Here is an 18,072-nt window from a genome sequence, read left to right as displayed (position 1 = left end):
GTGACCAAACAAGACCTCCTGTGAAGATGAAATATGGTCTGACTCTTTGGAAAATGTATAGTGTTAAGATAGATAACAAGAAGCCGGGCATGGTAGTGCACGCCTTTAATCCCAGTACTCGGGAGGCAGAGGTAGGAGGGCTGCCGCAAGTTCAAGGCCACCCTGAGACTCCATAGTGAATTCCAGGTCAGCCTGGGGTAGAGACCCTACCTTGAAAAGCCAAAAAAAAAAAAAAAAAGATAGATAACAAGAGAGACACAAACTGGATAGTCAATGGTAGGCCATAGCCACCTGTACTAGGAACAGGGCAGACACATGTACTGACAGATGAAGTTTTAGGATGGCTCAACTAAAGATATTTTGACTTCATGATGGTTTAAAAGTTTATTCAGGCCACGCAAGCTGACGTTTAATCCCAGTGCTCAGGAAGCAGAGGTAGGAGGATCACTGTGAGTTTGAGTCTAGCCAGAGATTACATAGCCTGGGCTAGAGTTAAGACTCTACCTTGAAAATCATTTTATTCAGGGCTAGAGAGATGGCTCAGCAGTTAGGGCACTTGCTTGCAAAGCCTAAGGACCCAGGTTTGATTCCTCAGTGTCCAACTAAAGCCAGATGCACAAGTTAGTACATGTTTCCGGAGTTCGTTTGCAATGGCTAGAGGCCCTGTGACACCAATTCATTCTCTCTTTCTGTCTGTCTCTCTCAAATAAATGAATAAATAAATAAATATTTTTTGAAAACTTTACTCAGGGCTGTAGAGATAGCTTAGTGGTTAAGGTGTTTGCCTGCAAAGCCTTAGGACCCAGATTTAACTTCTCAGAACCCACATAAGCCAGATGCACAAGGTGGTGCACATGTCTGGAGTTCAACTGCAGTAGCTAGAGGCTCTGACATAGCAATTCTCTCTCTCTCTCTTTCTTTCATAAAAAGTTTATTCACACACAACATTCTTTTTTAACTTTCCATATAGTATTCACTAAATTGTGAAATAGTCAACACATTCTTATAAAACTGGCTATGTGTTGGATGATGTTGTCCAAATATAAGCCAACTTAATGTTCTGAGCATGTTAAGACAGGAAAGACTGGGCTATCATGCTCAGTAAGTTAGGTGTGTGAAGGGCCTTTTCAGAAGTCAAAAGTATCTGATGAGAATGGGGCAGAATATATAACTAAATTCACTGCCAACAAGTTCAGATAAATTGAGTTTCCAAATAAAATAAATCCCTTTGGGAATGAGAAGAAAAAAAGAAAGAAAGAAAAGAAAAGAGAGGAGGGGGGTAGACAGAGAGGAAAGGAGAGGGGATGGGAGGGGAGTGGAGAGAAGAAGGAAGGAGAAAAAAGACTGAAGAGGAGGGGAGGGGAGGGAAGGAAAGGGAGAGAAGGGGAGGGGAGGGTTTGATTCTCCAGTATCCATGTAAGGCCAGATAGACAAAGAGGAGCATGCATCTGGAGTTCATTTGGAGCAGCAGAAGGCCCTGGCACACCCATTCTCTCTGTCTGTCTCTTCTCTCTCTGCTTGCAAATAGATAAACAAATAATATTTTTTGTTCTTTTTTGTTTTTTTTTTTAATTTGAGAGCGACAGACATAGAGAGAAAGACAGATAGAGGGAGAGAGAGAGAATGGGTGCGCCAGGGCTTCCAGCCTCTGCAAACGAACTCCAGACGCATGCACCCCCCTGTGCATCTTGCTAACGTGGGTCCTGGGGAAGCAAGCCTCGAACCGGGGTCCTTAGGCTTCACAGGCAAGCGCTTAACTGCTAAGCCATCTCTCCAGCCCATAATATTTTTTAAAAATGAGGATTTTTTTCTTTTTAACTAGTCAACTCTATTAAGTCCTACATTTGCACTATTCAATATGTGAGCCACTAGACACACATGACTGTTAGGCATGTGAAATATGGCTAGTCCAAAGAGAGACATGTTGCAAGTACAAATACAAACTGTAAGATACAATTATCACAATGACCTCATTAGGTTGGATTAGTGATACTAATAATAAATATGGAATAATTTCACCCGTTTTAGGCCTTTTGGAAAAGGCTACCAGAAAAAGAAAAATTACTCAGGTGTGGTGGCATGCACCGATAATCCCAGCATGCAGGAGGCTCAGGTATGAGAACTGCCATGAGGCCAGCATACTAAACTATTATAACTGAGCCTTGTGCCTCATCTCCAAAGACCAAATGAGAGATACTACATACTCTTTGTAGAAAAGTTCATCTACACAATGTGCTTCAGCTGTTTACACGGAAACAGTACAACTACATGTGGTGTACTTAAATCCAAATTCTTTTTCATGGTCTATGAGACTTCATATATTCTGGGCTTTTTTTTTTTTTTTTTTTTTTTAGGTAGGGTCTCACTCTAGCCCAGGCTGACCTGGAATTCACTACATAGTCTCAGGGTGGCCTTGAACTCACAGCGATCCTCCTACCTCTGCCTCCCGAGTGCGGGGATTAAAGGAGTATACCACCACGCCCAGGTCTGGCCATGTTTAATTATTTCTTCACACTTGATCTTAGCCAAAAAGCAAAGAGGCAGTAATTATTTCTCTAACCTAATCTATTTCTTCTCCTTACTACTTTCCAGCCTCACTAGCTTCTTCCTAAGGCCAGGACACATTAAAGCAGTTAACCTAGAGCTTTTGCATTAGCTGCCCCTGTGTGGGCCAGGGAGGTTCTTCTATGAAATTTTAACACTCACAGTATGTTTCTCTTCTCTTCTAAAAGGCCTCCTTGCTCTCACAATCTAAAGTCACCTCCCAGACATTCTCAAAGGTGTTTCCATTATTTTGCTGTTTTATTTTCTCCCAAGTATATATGACTCTTCAATCCAGAAAGTCTTTGAATCAACGGACATAATTGTCAATAATAGCATGAATCTAAATCAAAGTTTAAACTGTCTTTTAGAAAATAAGAATTTATAGCATCCACTTATGACTCTCAAATTTTACTTATAAAAACAATTTCTTCATTAAAAACTGGGCCAAGGGCTGGAGAGATGGCTTAGTGGTGAAGGCACTTGCCTGCAAAGCCAAAGGACCAAGCTTCAACTCCCAGGACTCACGTAGGCCAGATGCACAAGGTGGCACATGCGTATGGAATTTATTTGCAGTGGCTGGAGGCCCTGACATACCCATTCTCTCACTGCCTCTTTCTTTCCCTCTCCCCACCTCTCATTCTTAAATAAATAAATAAATACAATGAAGTCAAATGAAGTAGGCAGTACAAAATATCACACTGAAAGCCAGGTGTGGTGGCACACACCTTTAATCCCAGCAATCAGGAGGCGAAGGTAGGAGGATCACTGTGAGTTCGAGGCCACCCTGAGAATACATAGCAAATTCCATGTCAGCCTGAGCTACAGTGAGACCCTAGCTCAAAAAACAAACAAAACAAAAAAACAAAACACCACACACACACACTGAATCTCTTATTTTATAATATAGTCAAACATAAAAAATTGAACCTAGGGCTGGAGAGATGGCTTAGCGGTTAAGCGCTTGCCTGTGAAGCCTAAGGACCCCGGTTCGAGGCTCGGTTCCCCAGGTCCCATGTTAGTCAGATGCACAAGGGGGCGCACGCGTCTGGAGTTCGTTTGCAGAGGCTGGAAGCCCTGGCGCGCCCATTCTCTCTCTCTCCCTCTATCTGTCTTTCTCTCTGTGTCTGTCGCTCTCAAATAAATAAATAAATAAATAAATAAATAAATAAAAATTAAAAAAAAAATTGAACCTATTTCCCCCTAAGTTTATTTTTCAACATGGTATGAATTTGGTGTTAATGAAATAAAAATGATCAAGTTAGTATAATAAGACCCTAATATAATGCTAGTAGGTATTTTATAAATGACCTTCAATTTGTTCAGTCACTTGGGCAGAGAATGACAAATGTGCTGAATTGTGGGATGTTTGTGCAACTAAGCTGAATCTCTTAAATACATGACAACTTTAAGCTGAGTGAAAAATTGAGTAAGCATTCCCAAAGATACAATTTCCCAAGTCTATATGATACCTACCTACCTACCATTCTGCAGAAGGCAAGCAAATTTGTACCTTTTTTTTGGTCTTTCAAGGTAGGGTCTCACTCTAGCTCAGGCTAACCTGGAACTCATTATTTAGTCTCAGGGTGGCCTCAAACTCATGGTGATTCTCCTACTTCTGCTTCCTGAGTGCTGGGATTAACCTTTTAAAGACTGATATTCACATTTTAAAATTTCTCTTTGCTGAGTTTTGAAGTTCTAATGTGTCTCACTTCACTCCATCCTCCACACTTCTCAAATGTGAACACATACTAATTGTTTCACTCTGCTGTTTGAATCTTTGCAATGGCTCATATCAACTATAAAATAAAATGAAGTGTTTATGAAAGCCCAATTTAGTCAGGCCTCTACCTATCTAGTAACACCTACATCATTTCTCTAAACCATTCTCTCTGGGTTTTTGTTTTTGTTTTGTTTTGTGTGTGTGTGTGTGTACAGAAAGAGGAAAGAAAGGGTACGTCAGGATCTCTGTCTGTTGTAGACAAACTCCAACCTCCAGAAGCATACACCTCTTTGTGTATCCGGCTTACATGGGTACTAAGGAATCAAACCTGGACCAGTAGGCTTTGCCAGCAAGCGCCTTTAACCACAGCCATCTCTGCAGTCCTAGACTCTGTTCTTATTGATTAGCATAACTTAGAAAGAGCCATGTTTTGTTGAAGCACATGACTTGGACACATACTGCATACCTTTGCATATTACTATTTCCCTTGTTTTTTCTGTTCTTACTCTGCAGAATATCATGTCCATGAATAATTCCAACAAAGAGAAATAAAATGTAAGATGGTATATTTAAATCTAATTACGTTAATAGTTACACTAAGTCAAGTTGCTTAAGTACTCTTAGTTAAAAGATAAATAAAATAGCAAGGCTGAATAATATATGTCTATAAAAAAACCAAAACATAAATATGTGACAATTTTAATGTAAAAAGAAGGGCCAGATGTGGTGGTATACCTCTAATCCCAGCACTTGGGAAGCAGAGGTAGGAGGACTGCCATGAGTTCAAGGCCAGACTGGAACTACAGAGTGAATTCCAAGTCACCCTGGGCTAGGAGTAAAACCTTACCTCAAAAAAAAAAAAAGAAGAGCCAGGGAAATGGCGTAGTGGTAGAAGTACCTGCTAGGCAAACCTGATGACTAGAGTTACTATCTCCCGCATAAAGCTGGATACATAGTGGCACATGTGTCTGTAACACCAACCGCAACTACGGCAATGGGAGCTGGAATCAGGAGAATCCTGAAGTTTATGAGCCATTCGCCGTAGGAGTAGCAAAGTCAGGCAGACAAAGAGAAAGAGACTCAGACAAAACAGAAGGACAGGACCAAGACCCCAAGGTTTTCCTCTGATCACCGCACATGCACTATGGTACACGCATAGCGACACATACAAAGGGGAAGAACTTGTTGTTTCTAGTCTGAAATGTAGAGAGATTAGTATTCACTCCCATCCACATATTTAAAAATGCTCAACAAACTGAAAATCAACAATTCATATGAAGAACTGAGGTCACAGGACAAACCACTACACAGAAATTCAGAGACAATCACAGCTTACCGGGATAAAAAAAAATCAATCACCACTGGAGCTAGCAACTAATAGGAAACTTACAAATGAACTACTAGGGGTTAGAGAGGTGGCTTAGCAGTTAAGTGGTTGCCTGTGAAGCCTGAGGACCCTGGTTGGAGGCTCAATTCCTCAGGACCCACGTAAACCAGATGCACAAGGAGGCACATGCATCTGGAGTTCATTTGCAGTGGCTAGAGGCCCTGGTGCGCCCATATTCTCTCTTTCTCTCTCAAATAAATAAATTAAAATTAATTAAAATTAAAATAATTAAAAAAGAAAAAGAAAAAAAAATTTAATGGGGGCTAGAGAGATGGCTTAGTGGTTAAGACGTTTGCCTGCAAAGCCAAAGGATCCTGGTTCAACTCTTCAGGACCCATGCAAGCCAGATGCAAAAGGGGGCGCATGCATCTGGAGTTCATTTGCAGTGGCTGGAGGCCCTGGTGCACCTACTCTCACTCTGTCTGTCCCTCTCTCTGCCTCTTTCTCTCTCTCAAATAAATTAATTAATTTAAAAAAAAAAGAGCAGAAACATGTTTAAAAAAAGATGTACTACAGGGGCTGGAGAGATGGCCATATGGTTAAGGAACTTGCCTGAAAAGCCTAACCACCCGGGTTTAATTCCCCAGCACCTACATAAAGCCAGATGCACACAGTGTCATATGCACCTGGAGTTCATCTGCAGTGGCTGGAGGCCCTGGCATGCCTATTCTCTTCCTCCTTCCCTCTCTCTCACTGTCTCACTCTGCTTGAAAATAAAAAGGTTTTTTTTTTGTTGTTGTTATTGTTTTTTATAGTGAACTACTACAGACACAAAGTAGCATGATAGGCAAAGCCTGCTGGGGGCCCAGCCTTAAGGACCACTGTGCACTTTCCTCAGTTGGAACGCAACCAGGTTCTCTGAGAAAAGGAAAAGAAAACCTACTGTGTCTTCTGCAGAAGGGAGAAAGTAATCATTCAGTAATACACCCAGAGCATTTTTCCTCCTTAAAAAAAGTCAGACTTCAAAGACAACTATCTTAGCAGAGCCTAACTAAAGAAAAATATACAACACTAGAGCTCTCTAGCATCAGTGTCTCAACTAAAGATGAAAACACTGAAAAAGACTAGTAAAAGTCAAGGCAGGGGCATGGGTCCAATAAAAGACCTAGCCACAAAATTACAGAATTAGAATATTTCTGATCCCCAACCAACTTATCACACCACCAACTGGATCTTCTATAGTGTCACATTACAACTGGAAGAATTGTGGGCAGATACCATTTGAGGAGTTTCTAAGAATACCCAAAGACACCAGGGGAGACAAAAAAAAAAAAAACAGAGGAGAGGAAGATAGGGATAGGGAAAAGATGTTGTGTTGGAGGGATGGATTAGCAATTAAGGTGTCTGCTTGCAAGGCCAAAGGACCTAGGTTCAACTACCCAGGACCCACGTTAGCCAGATGCACAGGGGGGTGCATGCATCTGGAGTTTGTCTGCAGTGGCTGGAAGCCCTGGCATGCCCATTTTCTCTCTCTCTCTCTCTTTCTCTGTCAAATAAATAAATAAAAATAAAATATACTTTTTAAAAAACTAAAGATGTTATGAATAAGGTACATGGAAACTTAATTCTGTTAGCTGATTTAAATATATGTTAAATATATGTAGCTTTATAAAAGATAGTTAGGACAAAAGTAGCCAGCATTGGGTGGGGGGAATAATTATGTGCTCAGAAGTCATAGGTTATTACAGGTAAATCCAAGTGCCAAGGGTGTGATGACTTCCACTGAGTTATTTATTGATCAGGAAAGCCCTCATGGCACCCAGAACAATGCAGGCCATTGCCAGTCCTCCTGATTGCCCACCAGAACTAGTTATTAACACCCTGTTGCCAAAGACACCACAGGCTTGGGTTGCAGGACACAAAACTATCAAGCTGGGACCAAGCTAGAAACCTCCTCCCTGCTAGCTAGCTGTCATAGTACGCAAAGGATGACGCAGGCTGCTGGGGGAGAAAAGTCATCAACAATCTTGCCCAGCAGTGGATCCTGCAAGCCACACACATAGCCAACCAGGCAATATGTACCCACTGGTACGATAGTGGCATGTCTGTTTTGGGGGTAGGTAACCAACTGCTCTCTGAATGGACTTGAGGTCCAGGCCACAGGAAGGAATCTATGCCCAGTACTGAGAACCTCGTCACAAGTCAGTGGCCGGAAGGTCATGGGTCGTAGCTGGAGAGCTACTACTATCGTTTGTCTAACCAGAAGTGTTGAAATCAAATTGCCCTGCTAGATATTTATGTTTATGCCTACAGACTAGTGCTGCTCTCACTTTTGGTCAGAGGGCTTTTTGCAGATGATTGTTAAGATTCGTAGAAATTCATAGAAATGTATTACATTCACAGAAATGTATTACATGACTGTGTTAAAATTCATAGACATAGGGGCTAGAGACATGACTTGGTGGTTAAGGCGCTTGCCTGCAAAGCCAAAGGACCCAGATTTGATTTCTTAGGACCCATATACAGCAGATGCACAAAGTGGTGTATGTTTCTGCAGTTTTCATTTGCAGTGGCCATAGGCCCAGGCACACCCATTCTCTCTCTTTTTCCCTCCCTTCCTCTCTCTCAAATAAATAAATAAATATTCACAGAACTATATACCCCAAATGGGTGTTTTATTATATGGGAATTATAGCTGAATAGACTACTCATAAAAAGAGAAAAGGCCAGGCATGGTGGCGCATGCCTTTAATCCCAGAATTTGGGAGGCAGAGGTAGGAGGATCACCATGAGTTCGAGGCCACCCTGACACCACATAGTGAATTCCAGGTCAGCCTGGGCTAGAGCAAGATCCTACCTCGAACCCCCCTCCCCCCACAAAAAAAAAAAAGAAGAGAGAGAGAGACAAGAGAGGGGCTGGAGAGATGGCTTGGTGGTTAAGGCACTTGCCTGTGAAACCCAAGGACCCAAATTCTATTTCCCAGAGACCACGTAAGCCCTATGTACAAGGTGGCACGTGCATTTGGAGTTCATTTGCAGTGGCTGGAGGGCCTAGCACCCCATTTTTTCTCTCTTTCTCTGCCTCTTTCTCCCTCTCTATAACAAAATAAATTTTAAAAAATAAAAGAGAATTTTAAGAAGAAACAGAAGAGGGTTGGTGGACAGAGTAGTTACAGGAATCTTACTGCATAAGTAAGTTCTTGAAAAAAAGTACTAATTATATTATAATTTATGTTCTTCAAGCTAAAGAAAGTTCTCTGAACTTAAGTCTTCAGACTGAAAAATGCCTGAAAATTACATCTTCTAGATGGAAAAGATACCTGCACAATCCTACCCTGACAAATCCTAGCGAAAGACCTGACTCCAAGAATAAAGAGAAACATTATAGATGCTTCCATGAAGACCAGCACACAAAAGTTGTGAATTAAATAGTAACTAAATCACAGCAGAGATAAGAAAGATGAAAGGAGATCTTAGGACATAATAGTTAAATTTAACTACTAAAAAACTTAAATTAAGGACTGGAGAGATGGCTCAGAAGTTAAATGCACCTGCTTGCAAAGCCTGACCACTAGGATTCAGTTCTCCAGTACCTATGTAAAGCCAGAGGCACAAAGTGGCATATGCACCTGGTGTTCATTTATAGTGGCAAGAGACCCTGGTGTGCCCTTTCTCTCTCTCTCTCCCTTGCAAGTAAATAATTTTTTAAAAAATATTTAATTTAATTTATTTATTTGAGAGAGACACAGAGTCAGACAGATGGAGAGAGAAGGAAAGAGAGAGAGAATGGGCGCATCAGGGCCTCCAGCCACTGAAAATGAACTCCAGACATCTGCACCCCCTTGTGCATCTGGCTTACATATGTCCTGGGGAATTGAACCAAGGTCCTTTGGCTTTTCAGGCAAGTGCCTTAACCACTAAGCTATCTCTCTAGCCTTGCAAATAAATAATTTCAAAATCTTACTAATATTAGTAAAGCAGCTAGATAAAAATATGCAATACATGAAAATCCAACTCATTAGAATTAAAATATATGCAAACAAAAAGAATATATATACATATATACATTGTTGTTTAATTTTTTTTTACAATTTTTATTAACATTTTTCATGATTATAAAAAATATCCCATGGTAATACCCTCCCCCCCCACACTTTCCCCTTTGAAATTCCATTCTCCATCATATAATTCTTTTGTTTTTTAAGGTAGGATCTCACTCTAGCCCAGGCGGACCTGAAGTTCACTATGTAGCCTCAGGGTGGTCTAGAACTCACGGTCATCCTCCTACCTCTGCCTCCTGAGTGCTCGGATTACAGGCATGCCCCACCACACCCGGCTCAAGAATATTAAAGCTAGACCTGTATAAGTAACTACATGTAACACTTATCTACAGCTCTTGGTTTTCTTTTGATTTACCTGGTTTGCAAGATGAGAGTGACCAAACAGCTTGTGATCCAATTTCTCTTACTGTTCCAGTCCTTTCCAGCTGCTTAGGATCAGCACCAGGAGGTGTCTTGTTTGGTGTCGTCATTTTCAAATGTTCTACACAGAAAGAAACAACACATACATTATGCCCACACCTGAAAATCTTTCTGCAAAAGGTAATAAAAAAAAAAAAAAACAGGGCTGAAGATAGGCTGGGGAGATGGATTAGTGGTTAAGGGGTTTGCCTGTGAAGCCTAATGACCTAGGTTCAATTCCCCAGAACCCATTTAAGCCAGATACACAAGGTGGAACATGCATCTGGAGTTTGTTTGCACTGGCTGGTGGCCCTAGCACAACCATTCTTTCTGCCTCTTTCTCCCTCTCTCCAATAAATAAATAAAATATTTTTAAAAAAAAATCAGGGCTAGAGGCTCTTGGTTTCCCACCAGGAATAGATGGTAAGAAAGACCCTACTGCTGAAGACTCCACATACTTAGGCTGCAAGGTCACTGAGAACTCCTGCTGGAGCTCAGCTGAAAACCTCCTCCATGTAGACCAGCTGACAGAAAGCTAGAAAAAGCTATGCTGCATGCATTTCAATGGGTGAGAGAGAAATCACCAGTGGAGATACTCAACAGTGGACACTGAAAGCCTTATATTTGGCCAGCCAGGCCAAATGAGCCAACAGGTACAATAGTGGCATGTCTGTTATGGGGGAAACCAACCACCCTCTAATTGGACTGGAGGCCTGCTCCATGGGAGGGAATATATCCCTGATACTGAAAACATACAACAGGGGTAGACATGAGCCCTAGGGGTATAACACCTGCTGGTGTCTGACTAAATGCATATACTATGCTCACCAAACCACCCAGTAAGTAGTTCTCTTAATGATTGTACCCATATGTTAATGCTACTCTCACTTTTGGTTAGAGAAGCTTCTCTTTTCAGATGGCAGTGACCTTGGGATGACTCAGAAGGCATCATGGTGCTGAGAAGAAGCAACAGAGGAGTGCTCAGCACTGCAATATCTCGATCACACCTTCCAAGGCTCAGGGTCCATTGCGGAAGAGGTGGAGGAAAGAATGTAAGAGCCAAAAGGAAGGGTGGGATTCCTTACAATGTGCTCCTCCAGACACAAAATGGCCTGGATACCCATGACCTCACAGCACCTAACACTACACAAGTCCCTCATAATAGGAGGAAAAGATGATGACATCAAAATAAAAGAGACTGATTGAAAGGGGGAGGGGATATGATGGAAAGTGGAGTTTCAAAGGGGAAAGTGGGGAAAGGAAGGGAATTACCATGGATTATTGTCTACAATTATGGATGTTATCAATAAAAAGTAAATTAATAAAATTTATCAGTGCTGGAGTGATGGCTTAGCAGTTCAGGCACTTTCCTGTGAAGCCAAAAGACCCAGGTTTGGCTCCCCAGGATCCAAGTAAAACAGAGGCATAAGGTGATACATGCGTCTGGAATCCATTACAGTGGCTGGAGGCCCTGGCACACCCATCCTCTCTCTCTCCCCCTCTCTGCCTCCTTCTCTCTCAAATAAATAAATATTTTTAAAAATCAACAGCAAAATAATTATTCCTATCCCCTTCATCTTTCCTACCTTTTGTTAATCTTAACAAATCTACGCAAACATGAAAAGCACTTATTAAACAGTGAAGAATGTCTTAAATGGCTTCAGTAATGCAGTTACATTACATTTACATGATAAATGATAAGCAAGTCTAAAAGATCTCCATATCATCTCCTTGTCACCTCCCTTTAGATTGGAAGTTATTTCTATATCTCCACACAAATGCTCAATAATCATTAAATAAGAGAAATACTGTAAACTTCGGAAAAATCTGAACACCCTGTCATTACAAAAAGAATAAGAGAGCTGGAGAGATGGCTTAGCAGTTATGGCACTTGCCTGTGAAGCCTAAGGACCCTGGTTCAATTCCCCATGATCCACATAAGCCAGACGCACAAGGTGTTGCATGCATGTTGGAGTTCTTTTACTGTAGCTAGAGGCCCTGGCACAACCATTCTCTCTCTCCTCCTTTCTCTCAAACAAATAAAACATTTTAAAAAGTTAAAGATTGGGCTGGAGAGATGGCTTAATGGTTAAGGTGCTTGCCTGTGAAGTCTAAGGACCCAGGTTTGACTCTCCAGGTCCCACGTAAGCCAGATATACATGGTGGCACATGCGTCTGGAATTCCTTTGCAGTGGCTGGAGGCCCTGCCATTCCCCATTCTCTCTGTCTCTATCTGTCTCTCTCTCTCCCTCTAATAAATAAAACAGGGCTGGGAGAGACGGCTTAGCAATTAAGACGCCTCCCTGCGAAGCCTAAGGACCCAGGTTCGATTCCCCAGGTCCCATGTAAGCCAGATGCTCATGTTGGCACATATGTCTGGAGCTCGTTTGCAGTGGCTGGAAGCCACTCTCTCTCCCCTTCTGTCTGTCTCAAAACAGGTAAATCAAATAGATAAATATAAAAAAAAATTTTAAATGCTCATCCAAGTGGATGACAGCCCGAAGAGGACTGGGCTCACAGCCTCCAAGCGAGGACCTCACACAGCTGACAGAGGCTGAGGCCGAAAGAGAGGAGCGGTGACAAGCCCGAGCAGGGAAGTGCCCGGACCGCACCATGGCTGCCGCTTGGCACCGGAGGTAGTACCAGAACGGCCAAGGCCCACGAGCGCACGGGAGACCGCGAGCGTACAGAGAGGCGCAGAGCCCGGCCAGGAGAGTCCCCCTGCTTACGTGAAGACCGTTCTCCGCGCCCAGGCCGCGCCCACGCTCTCACCGCTCCCACACCCAGCGCGCGGCACTGCGGGCGGCCAGGGCCCCGCGGCGGCTCCGCGCCACTCCCACTCCACGAGGGGGCCGGGCTCCGACGGCCGCGCTCCTCGGAGGAGTCGCGGGCCAGTGACGTCACCGCCCCCCCCTCCCACACACACACACACGCCCGGCCGCAGGGCTCTCCGACTAGCCGGCGCGCTCGGCCGCGCACGCGCACTCCGCCCTCACGCCTTGCGGGAGGCAGCAGCTGGCCGCCGCCATTTTGGCCGGTGGCGGCAGGAGCACGTTGCGCGGGCGAGAGGGACGAGGCGAGAGCCGCTTCGCCTTCTGCATTTCCTGTCCCCCCGACCCGGCGAGGGGATCGTTCCCTCCAGGTACCGGGGGTGGGGGAGGGCTGTGAGAGGCGGGGCGGGGCGCCGCGTCTCCGGGAGATCGGCGGCGCCGGGTCGCAGGCCTGGGGCCGGCGGATGCGGCGGCGCGTGGCAGCCGGCTCCGGCGGCGGACGCGCCGCGCGCGGGTCGCCGTCGGCCGCCGTGCTCCCAGAACGGCCCGAAGTGCCTGCCGTGGGCGCGCGCTGACCCACCCTGCTGGCAGCACGCCTCCGGTCCCCGGAACTTAGGGCAGCAGCCGGGTGCCCCGGCACGGTGGAAATGGGCATGCCGCGCGTCACGCATGCGTAGTGACGGGTTGCGAGGATGCGGAGTCTTGTCTTCGCCCCTTTGGCGAGGGGAGGATGAGTCGTGGCACCTGTCACCCGTGTATCCCATAGGCCGACGTGTCCCGTCCATCGTTCCCCCGACGTGCATGTAGATGGCCTTGTGCAGAGAAGGCGCTAACACTTGTCCCGTGGGAGACGTTGCATTTATTACATCTCGACTTTGACGCCAAGGATGCTGGCGGCACCTCTCTCCCCAAGGCCTCTGTGCATCCAGGCATTTGATTATTTACTGCGAGCGAACCCGAGAACGAATTCTCACGCCCCCGTTGGTAATTAGGGAATGACTGTCAGAACTTCCTTTATTGGTTTTTTTCCCCTTCTCTCCCCCTCCCCACAGGACTGCTAACTAGGTAGCTACGTTAGTGACATGTGTGCAAACCACTGGTCCTGTATGCTGAAAATACTCATTATATGTCAGCCGTCTGATGGTGTGGTCAGCATGATTATATGTAGTTTCAGAAGAACGTTTACCAGCTGCTGGAGGGAGGAGACTTATTAATATCATAGCTGTGTGCCTTTCCCAACGAATTATGCTTTATAGGGCTAGTATTCATATTATATATGCATCAGTCACAATATTTCCTGTGATCTTAGACAGCAAATGCTTACCATATATATGACTCACTCCCTTTTCCTTTTCCCTGGGCTGCAAGAATGACACCCACGGTCATTGCTTGAATATTTTAAATAGTTGGTCCTAAGATCTGAAATATCTTCTAAGGCTTTTTTTTTTTAATTCCCGAGAACCTGTTTCTATAATCTTCCCCTCCAAGCTTTACTGTGCCAGATCTTACTGAAAGAAAGTAGGGAACTCCTTTTTTTCCTAATTCTCAAAAATAATGCAGAAATGGAACTAGCTGTGTTCGCATAGTTCATTAACAGTTGTACAAAGAATCCATGTTCATTTTTCTTAAATGCATTATAATTCGTCTTTGTTATGTAAATCAAGTTGGTAGTTACTTTTGCTATATGCTTATCCTTCCATAAATAGCATGCTTTGTAGTTTTTAAAGTAATTTGAAAAGTAAATGAACGGCTTAAGTAGCTGTACACAAATAAAGGACAACGTAAACAACTTCGTGGTGAAAGATCTACTTCTGAGAGGGAGTTCATTCACCGGGTAACTTATAGAAGGCATTATTTGTTCAACGTGGAATGTGTGGTCTCTACTTAGTACTATGTTGGTTTGGTTTGGTTTGGTTTTAGTGCTGGGGATCAAACATACAGCCTTGCACATGTTATACAAGTGAAGTGCTCTACCACTGAGTCAAGTTCCTCCAGTTTATTCTTAAAACTTTGCTTGAAGAAAAAAGCTTGAAAGTTATAACGATTTGGGGTGGTGTTATAGCTTTTTTGTAGTAATTTCATGTCCTTACTTGGATCAGTTTTTAAAGACGTTAAATAGGTGCCTCGTTAGCACACCAGGTAGCACGTAAGTCTCCTGAGGAAATTAAGTGATGTTGTTAGCTTAGCTCTGTTTCTTGTAGAGTATTGAGTTTCCTTGAAATCCTGTAAATTTTGTTTCATTTCATTTCTTTAAAACTTAGAGGCAGATAAAGAGAGAATGGGCACACCAGGGCCTCATTCACTGCAAACGAACTCTAAAGGCATGTGTCACCTGTGTATCTGGCTTAGGTGGGTCCTGGGAAATCGAAGCTGGGTCCTTTGGCTTCGCAGGCAAGCACCGTAATGGCTAAGCCATTTCTCCAGCCCCTTATTTCACTTTTTTTTATTAGATGGGAACTTGCTTCAGAGCCAAGATTGACCTCCAAATCAGGATTCTCCTACCTTCACAAATGATTTGCTGTATTTGAATTTGTTTTTCTTGATTCAGCAGAAATTTCTGAGCTCCTAGTAAGTCCTGAGCACTGATCCTGCCACTGAAATGAACAAATACCACTTTTCTCATGGTGTTCTACTTGGGTAGGGGGGAACATATGTGTACAAACAGAAAATACTGCTTACATGTGCACACATACAATTTCTACATTTGCACTGATTGCATAGATGATATGTGCACATACATAGTGTGTGTCATATATTAAAACTAGGGAAACAATATCTAAAGGGCAGTTGGTAGTATAGCTTAAAAGGATCGCTTTGGTTCCTATGCTGAGAATAAATTTTTGAGGGTTGACTGTAGAGAAGAAAATGGAGAGCCTGAACATAAGCATTCTTTCCAGTTGTTTTCAAGGAGGACAAGTAAAGCAGTGGAAGCTGGTGGAGTCGGGTAGTAGAATGCCTGAATGCTGACACGAACAACCTGCAGAGAGACTAAATGATGCTCTGAAAGATGATAGCAGGAACTTTGGGAACATTGTTTTTAGGGGATATCTTCTGGTATGCAAATGAACCAATCAGAAAAACACATGTACAGTCTGTCCTGTATAACTTGGAGGTGTGTGTCCAAGGGTCCCATAGATTCAGCCGAAGTGAATCAGAAATATTGGACCCTGGTATGGTAGCACATGCCTGTAATCCCAGCACTTGGGAGACAGAGGCAGGAGGATTGCTGTGAGTTCGACGGTCAGCCGAACTGGGCTAGAGTAAGACCCTACCTCAAAAAACAAAACAAAACAAAAATATTTTGGGAGGGCTGGAGAGATGGTTTAGCAGTTAAGGCACTTGCCTGTGAAGCCTAAGGACCCAGGTTTGATTCTCCAGGTCCCAAGTAAGCCAGATGTACAATGATGGCACATGCATCTGGAGTTCGTTTGCATTGGCTAGAGGCTCTGGCGTGTCCATTCTCTGTCTCCTTCTGTCTCTAATAAATAAATGAATAAAAATAAAATCTTTTACAAATATTTTGGGAAAAATTGTATTTATAGTGGATATATGTAGACTAAGTACTGTAGAAATTATTCAGGTAGAAAATAAGCAGGAGGATGTGTACATATATATAAATAGTCAATACATATAAATAGATATTATAGATGTAAGTAGTATGTTCTTTTTATTTTTTAAAACAAGGTCACAACTATATAGCCATTGGGTAGCAGATAGCCAGCCTGGCCTCAAACTTAGTGATCCTCCTGCCTCTGCTGGGATTATAGGCATGTCACTATGCCATATTTAAGGGACTTTCATATTCTCAGATTTTGTTATCCACAACAATAGGGGAGTGAAATTGGTCACCCATGGTTAGTTACTGAAGGTCAAATGGGACTGAGGAGGAGGTTCAGGGGGTAAAGTGACTTCCAGATCAGCCTGGGCTGAGTAAGACCCTACCTCAAAAAACAAACAAAAAACTAGACCCATTAGCAGTCTAGAATCCCAGTACTCCTAATGTTAGATGGAAGGTGGAAACAAGATAATTCTCATGAGTTTGTGGGCCAGGTATCCTGGCATCCACAGCAGCAAACAAGAAAGAAACCCTGTCTTAAACAGGACAGAAGGGGAGGACAGATGTGTGCCTATACCAAACACAGAAAGAACAAATCCAGTGTGATTGCTAGTTGCCCAAGAGTCTGTTTGAGATCCAGGCCTGATGAGAAAGACTTAAGAGGTCCACAGGGGAAAGCAGTCTTTTCAAAGGCCAGTCAGCCGGTCTGGTAGCCCCCTCCTATAATCCCCGAAGCACTCAGAAGGCAGAGGCACAAGGATCCCGAGTTCAAGGGCAGCCCTGAGTTACAGAGGGAAGCCCTGTCAAAGCACACGCACACACATTTAATCAGATTGAGAGTCAGAAGCCTACAGAAGATCTTTGTACATGGACAGTCTTGGTATCAGGTTCCTTCATTGTGTATTGAATAAACTGATAAAGGCACTTTTTGGAATTATTTCCTCCTATTACAGTTGTAAGGAAATTAATATCTCTGCGCTGAGCCTACGCACAATATTGTAAAAGAATGTTAAGCATATTTGATTTTAATTTGGCGTAGGTGTTGATGTAGCGAGACTTAAAGTTTTAAAAGTGGGCTGGAGAGATGGCTTAGCGGTTAAGCGCTTGCCTGTGAAGCCTAAGGACCCCAGTTCGAGGCTCGGTTCCCCAGGTCCCACGTTAGCCAGATGCACAAGGGGGCGCACGCATCTGGAGTTCGTTTGCAGAGGCTGGAGGCCCTGGCGCGCCCATTCTCTCTCTCTCTCCCTCTACCTGTCTTTCTCTCTGTGTCTGTCGCTCTCAAATAAATAAATAAATAATTAAAAAAATATACTTTTAAAGTTTTAAAAGTGAGCATAGTACACTCTATGGAGCATTACTATTAATGTGAAATCCATCTGGTCATAGAACAAGTCCCCAGAGAAGTGCAGGTACCCACTCCCCTCACGATGGTCACAGCTTAATAACTATTTTGCCCATTTCATCAGACTGAAGAAGAGCTCCGCCCACCCCAAGCACCGGTAAATATTTGAAGAGCTGGGGGGATAGCTCTTTCAGTAAAGTGCTTACCTGACAAGTTTTAAGGCCTAATTTCAATCCTCAGTACCCACATAAATAAAAATGCTGGGTCTGGTGGCACACATCTGTAACCCCAGCACTGGGGAGCAGAAAAAGCAGGATTGCTGGGGCTCCCTGGCCATCCACTTCTAACCTAA

At 43.5% G+C, this 18,072-nt stretch overlaps 2 protein-coding genes across 4 annotated transcripts in view; one reads left to right on the top strand and one right to left on the bottom strand.

Moving 5' to 3' along the window:
- Anapc10 (anaphase promoting complex subunit 10) overlaps positions 1-13,520 on the bottom strand; it is a 65,027-nt gene extending 51,507 nt beyond the window's left edge. Inside the window, exons 1-2 of one of the 2 annotated variants that reach the window (XM_045130930.1) lie at positions 13,403-13,520; positions 10,008-10,133 (exon numbers count right to left, since the gene is read on the bottom strand). In XM_045130930.1, coding sequence (XP_044986865.1) covers positions 10,008-10,133; positions 13,403-13,493 — 217 coding nt within the window. In that variant the 5' untranslated portion in view covers positions 13,494-13,520. Of the gene's footprint in view, positions 1-10,007; positions 10,134-12,780; positions 12,900-13,402 lie in introns of those variants that run through there. The other variant, XM_004655849.3, reaches the window with a different exon arrangement.
- The window catches only part of Abce1 (ATP binding cassette subfamily E member 1), a 32,230-nt gene continuing 27,219 nt past the window's right edge, over positions 13,062-18,072 (top strand). For both annotated transcript variants that reach the window (XM_004655848.2, XM_045130929.1), the window contains exon 1: positions 13,062-13,193. The gene's annotated coding sequence lies outside the window, so the exon portion shown is untranslated. The remainder of the gene's footprint in view (positions 13,194-18,072) is intronic.

The sequence above is a fragment of the Jaculus jaculus genome, chromosome 12 (genome assembly GCF_020740685.1).
Source record: "Jaculus jaculus isolate mJacJac1 chromosome 12, mJacJac1.mat.Y.cur, whole genome shotgun sequence".
Lineage (NCBI taxonomy): Eukaryota > Metazoa > Chordata > Mammalia > Rodentia > Dipodidae > Jaculus > Jaculus jaculus.
The sequence above is the reverse complement of the archived record's forward strand: the minus strand, read 5'-3'. Positions and strand labels throughout refer to the sequence as shown.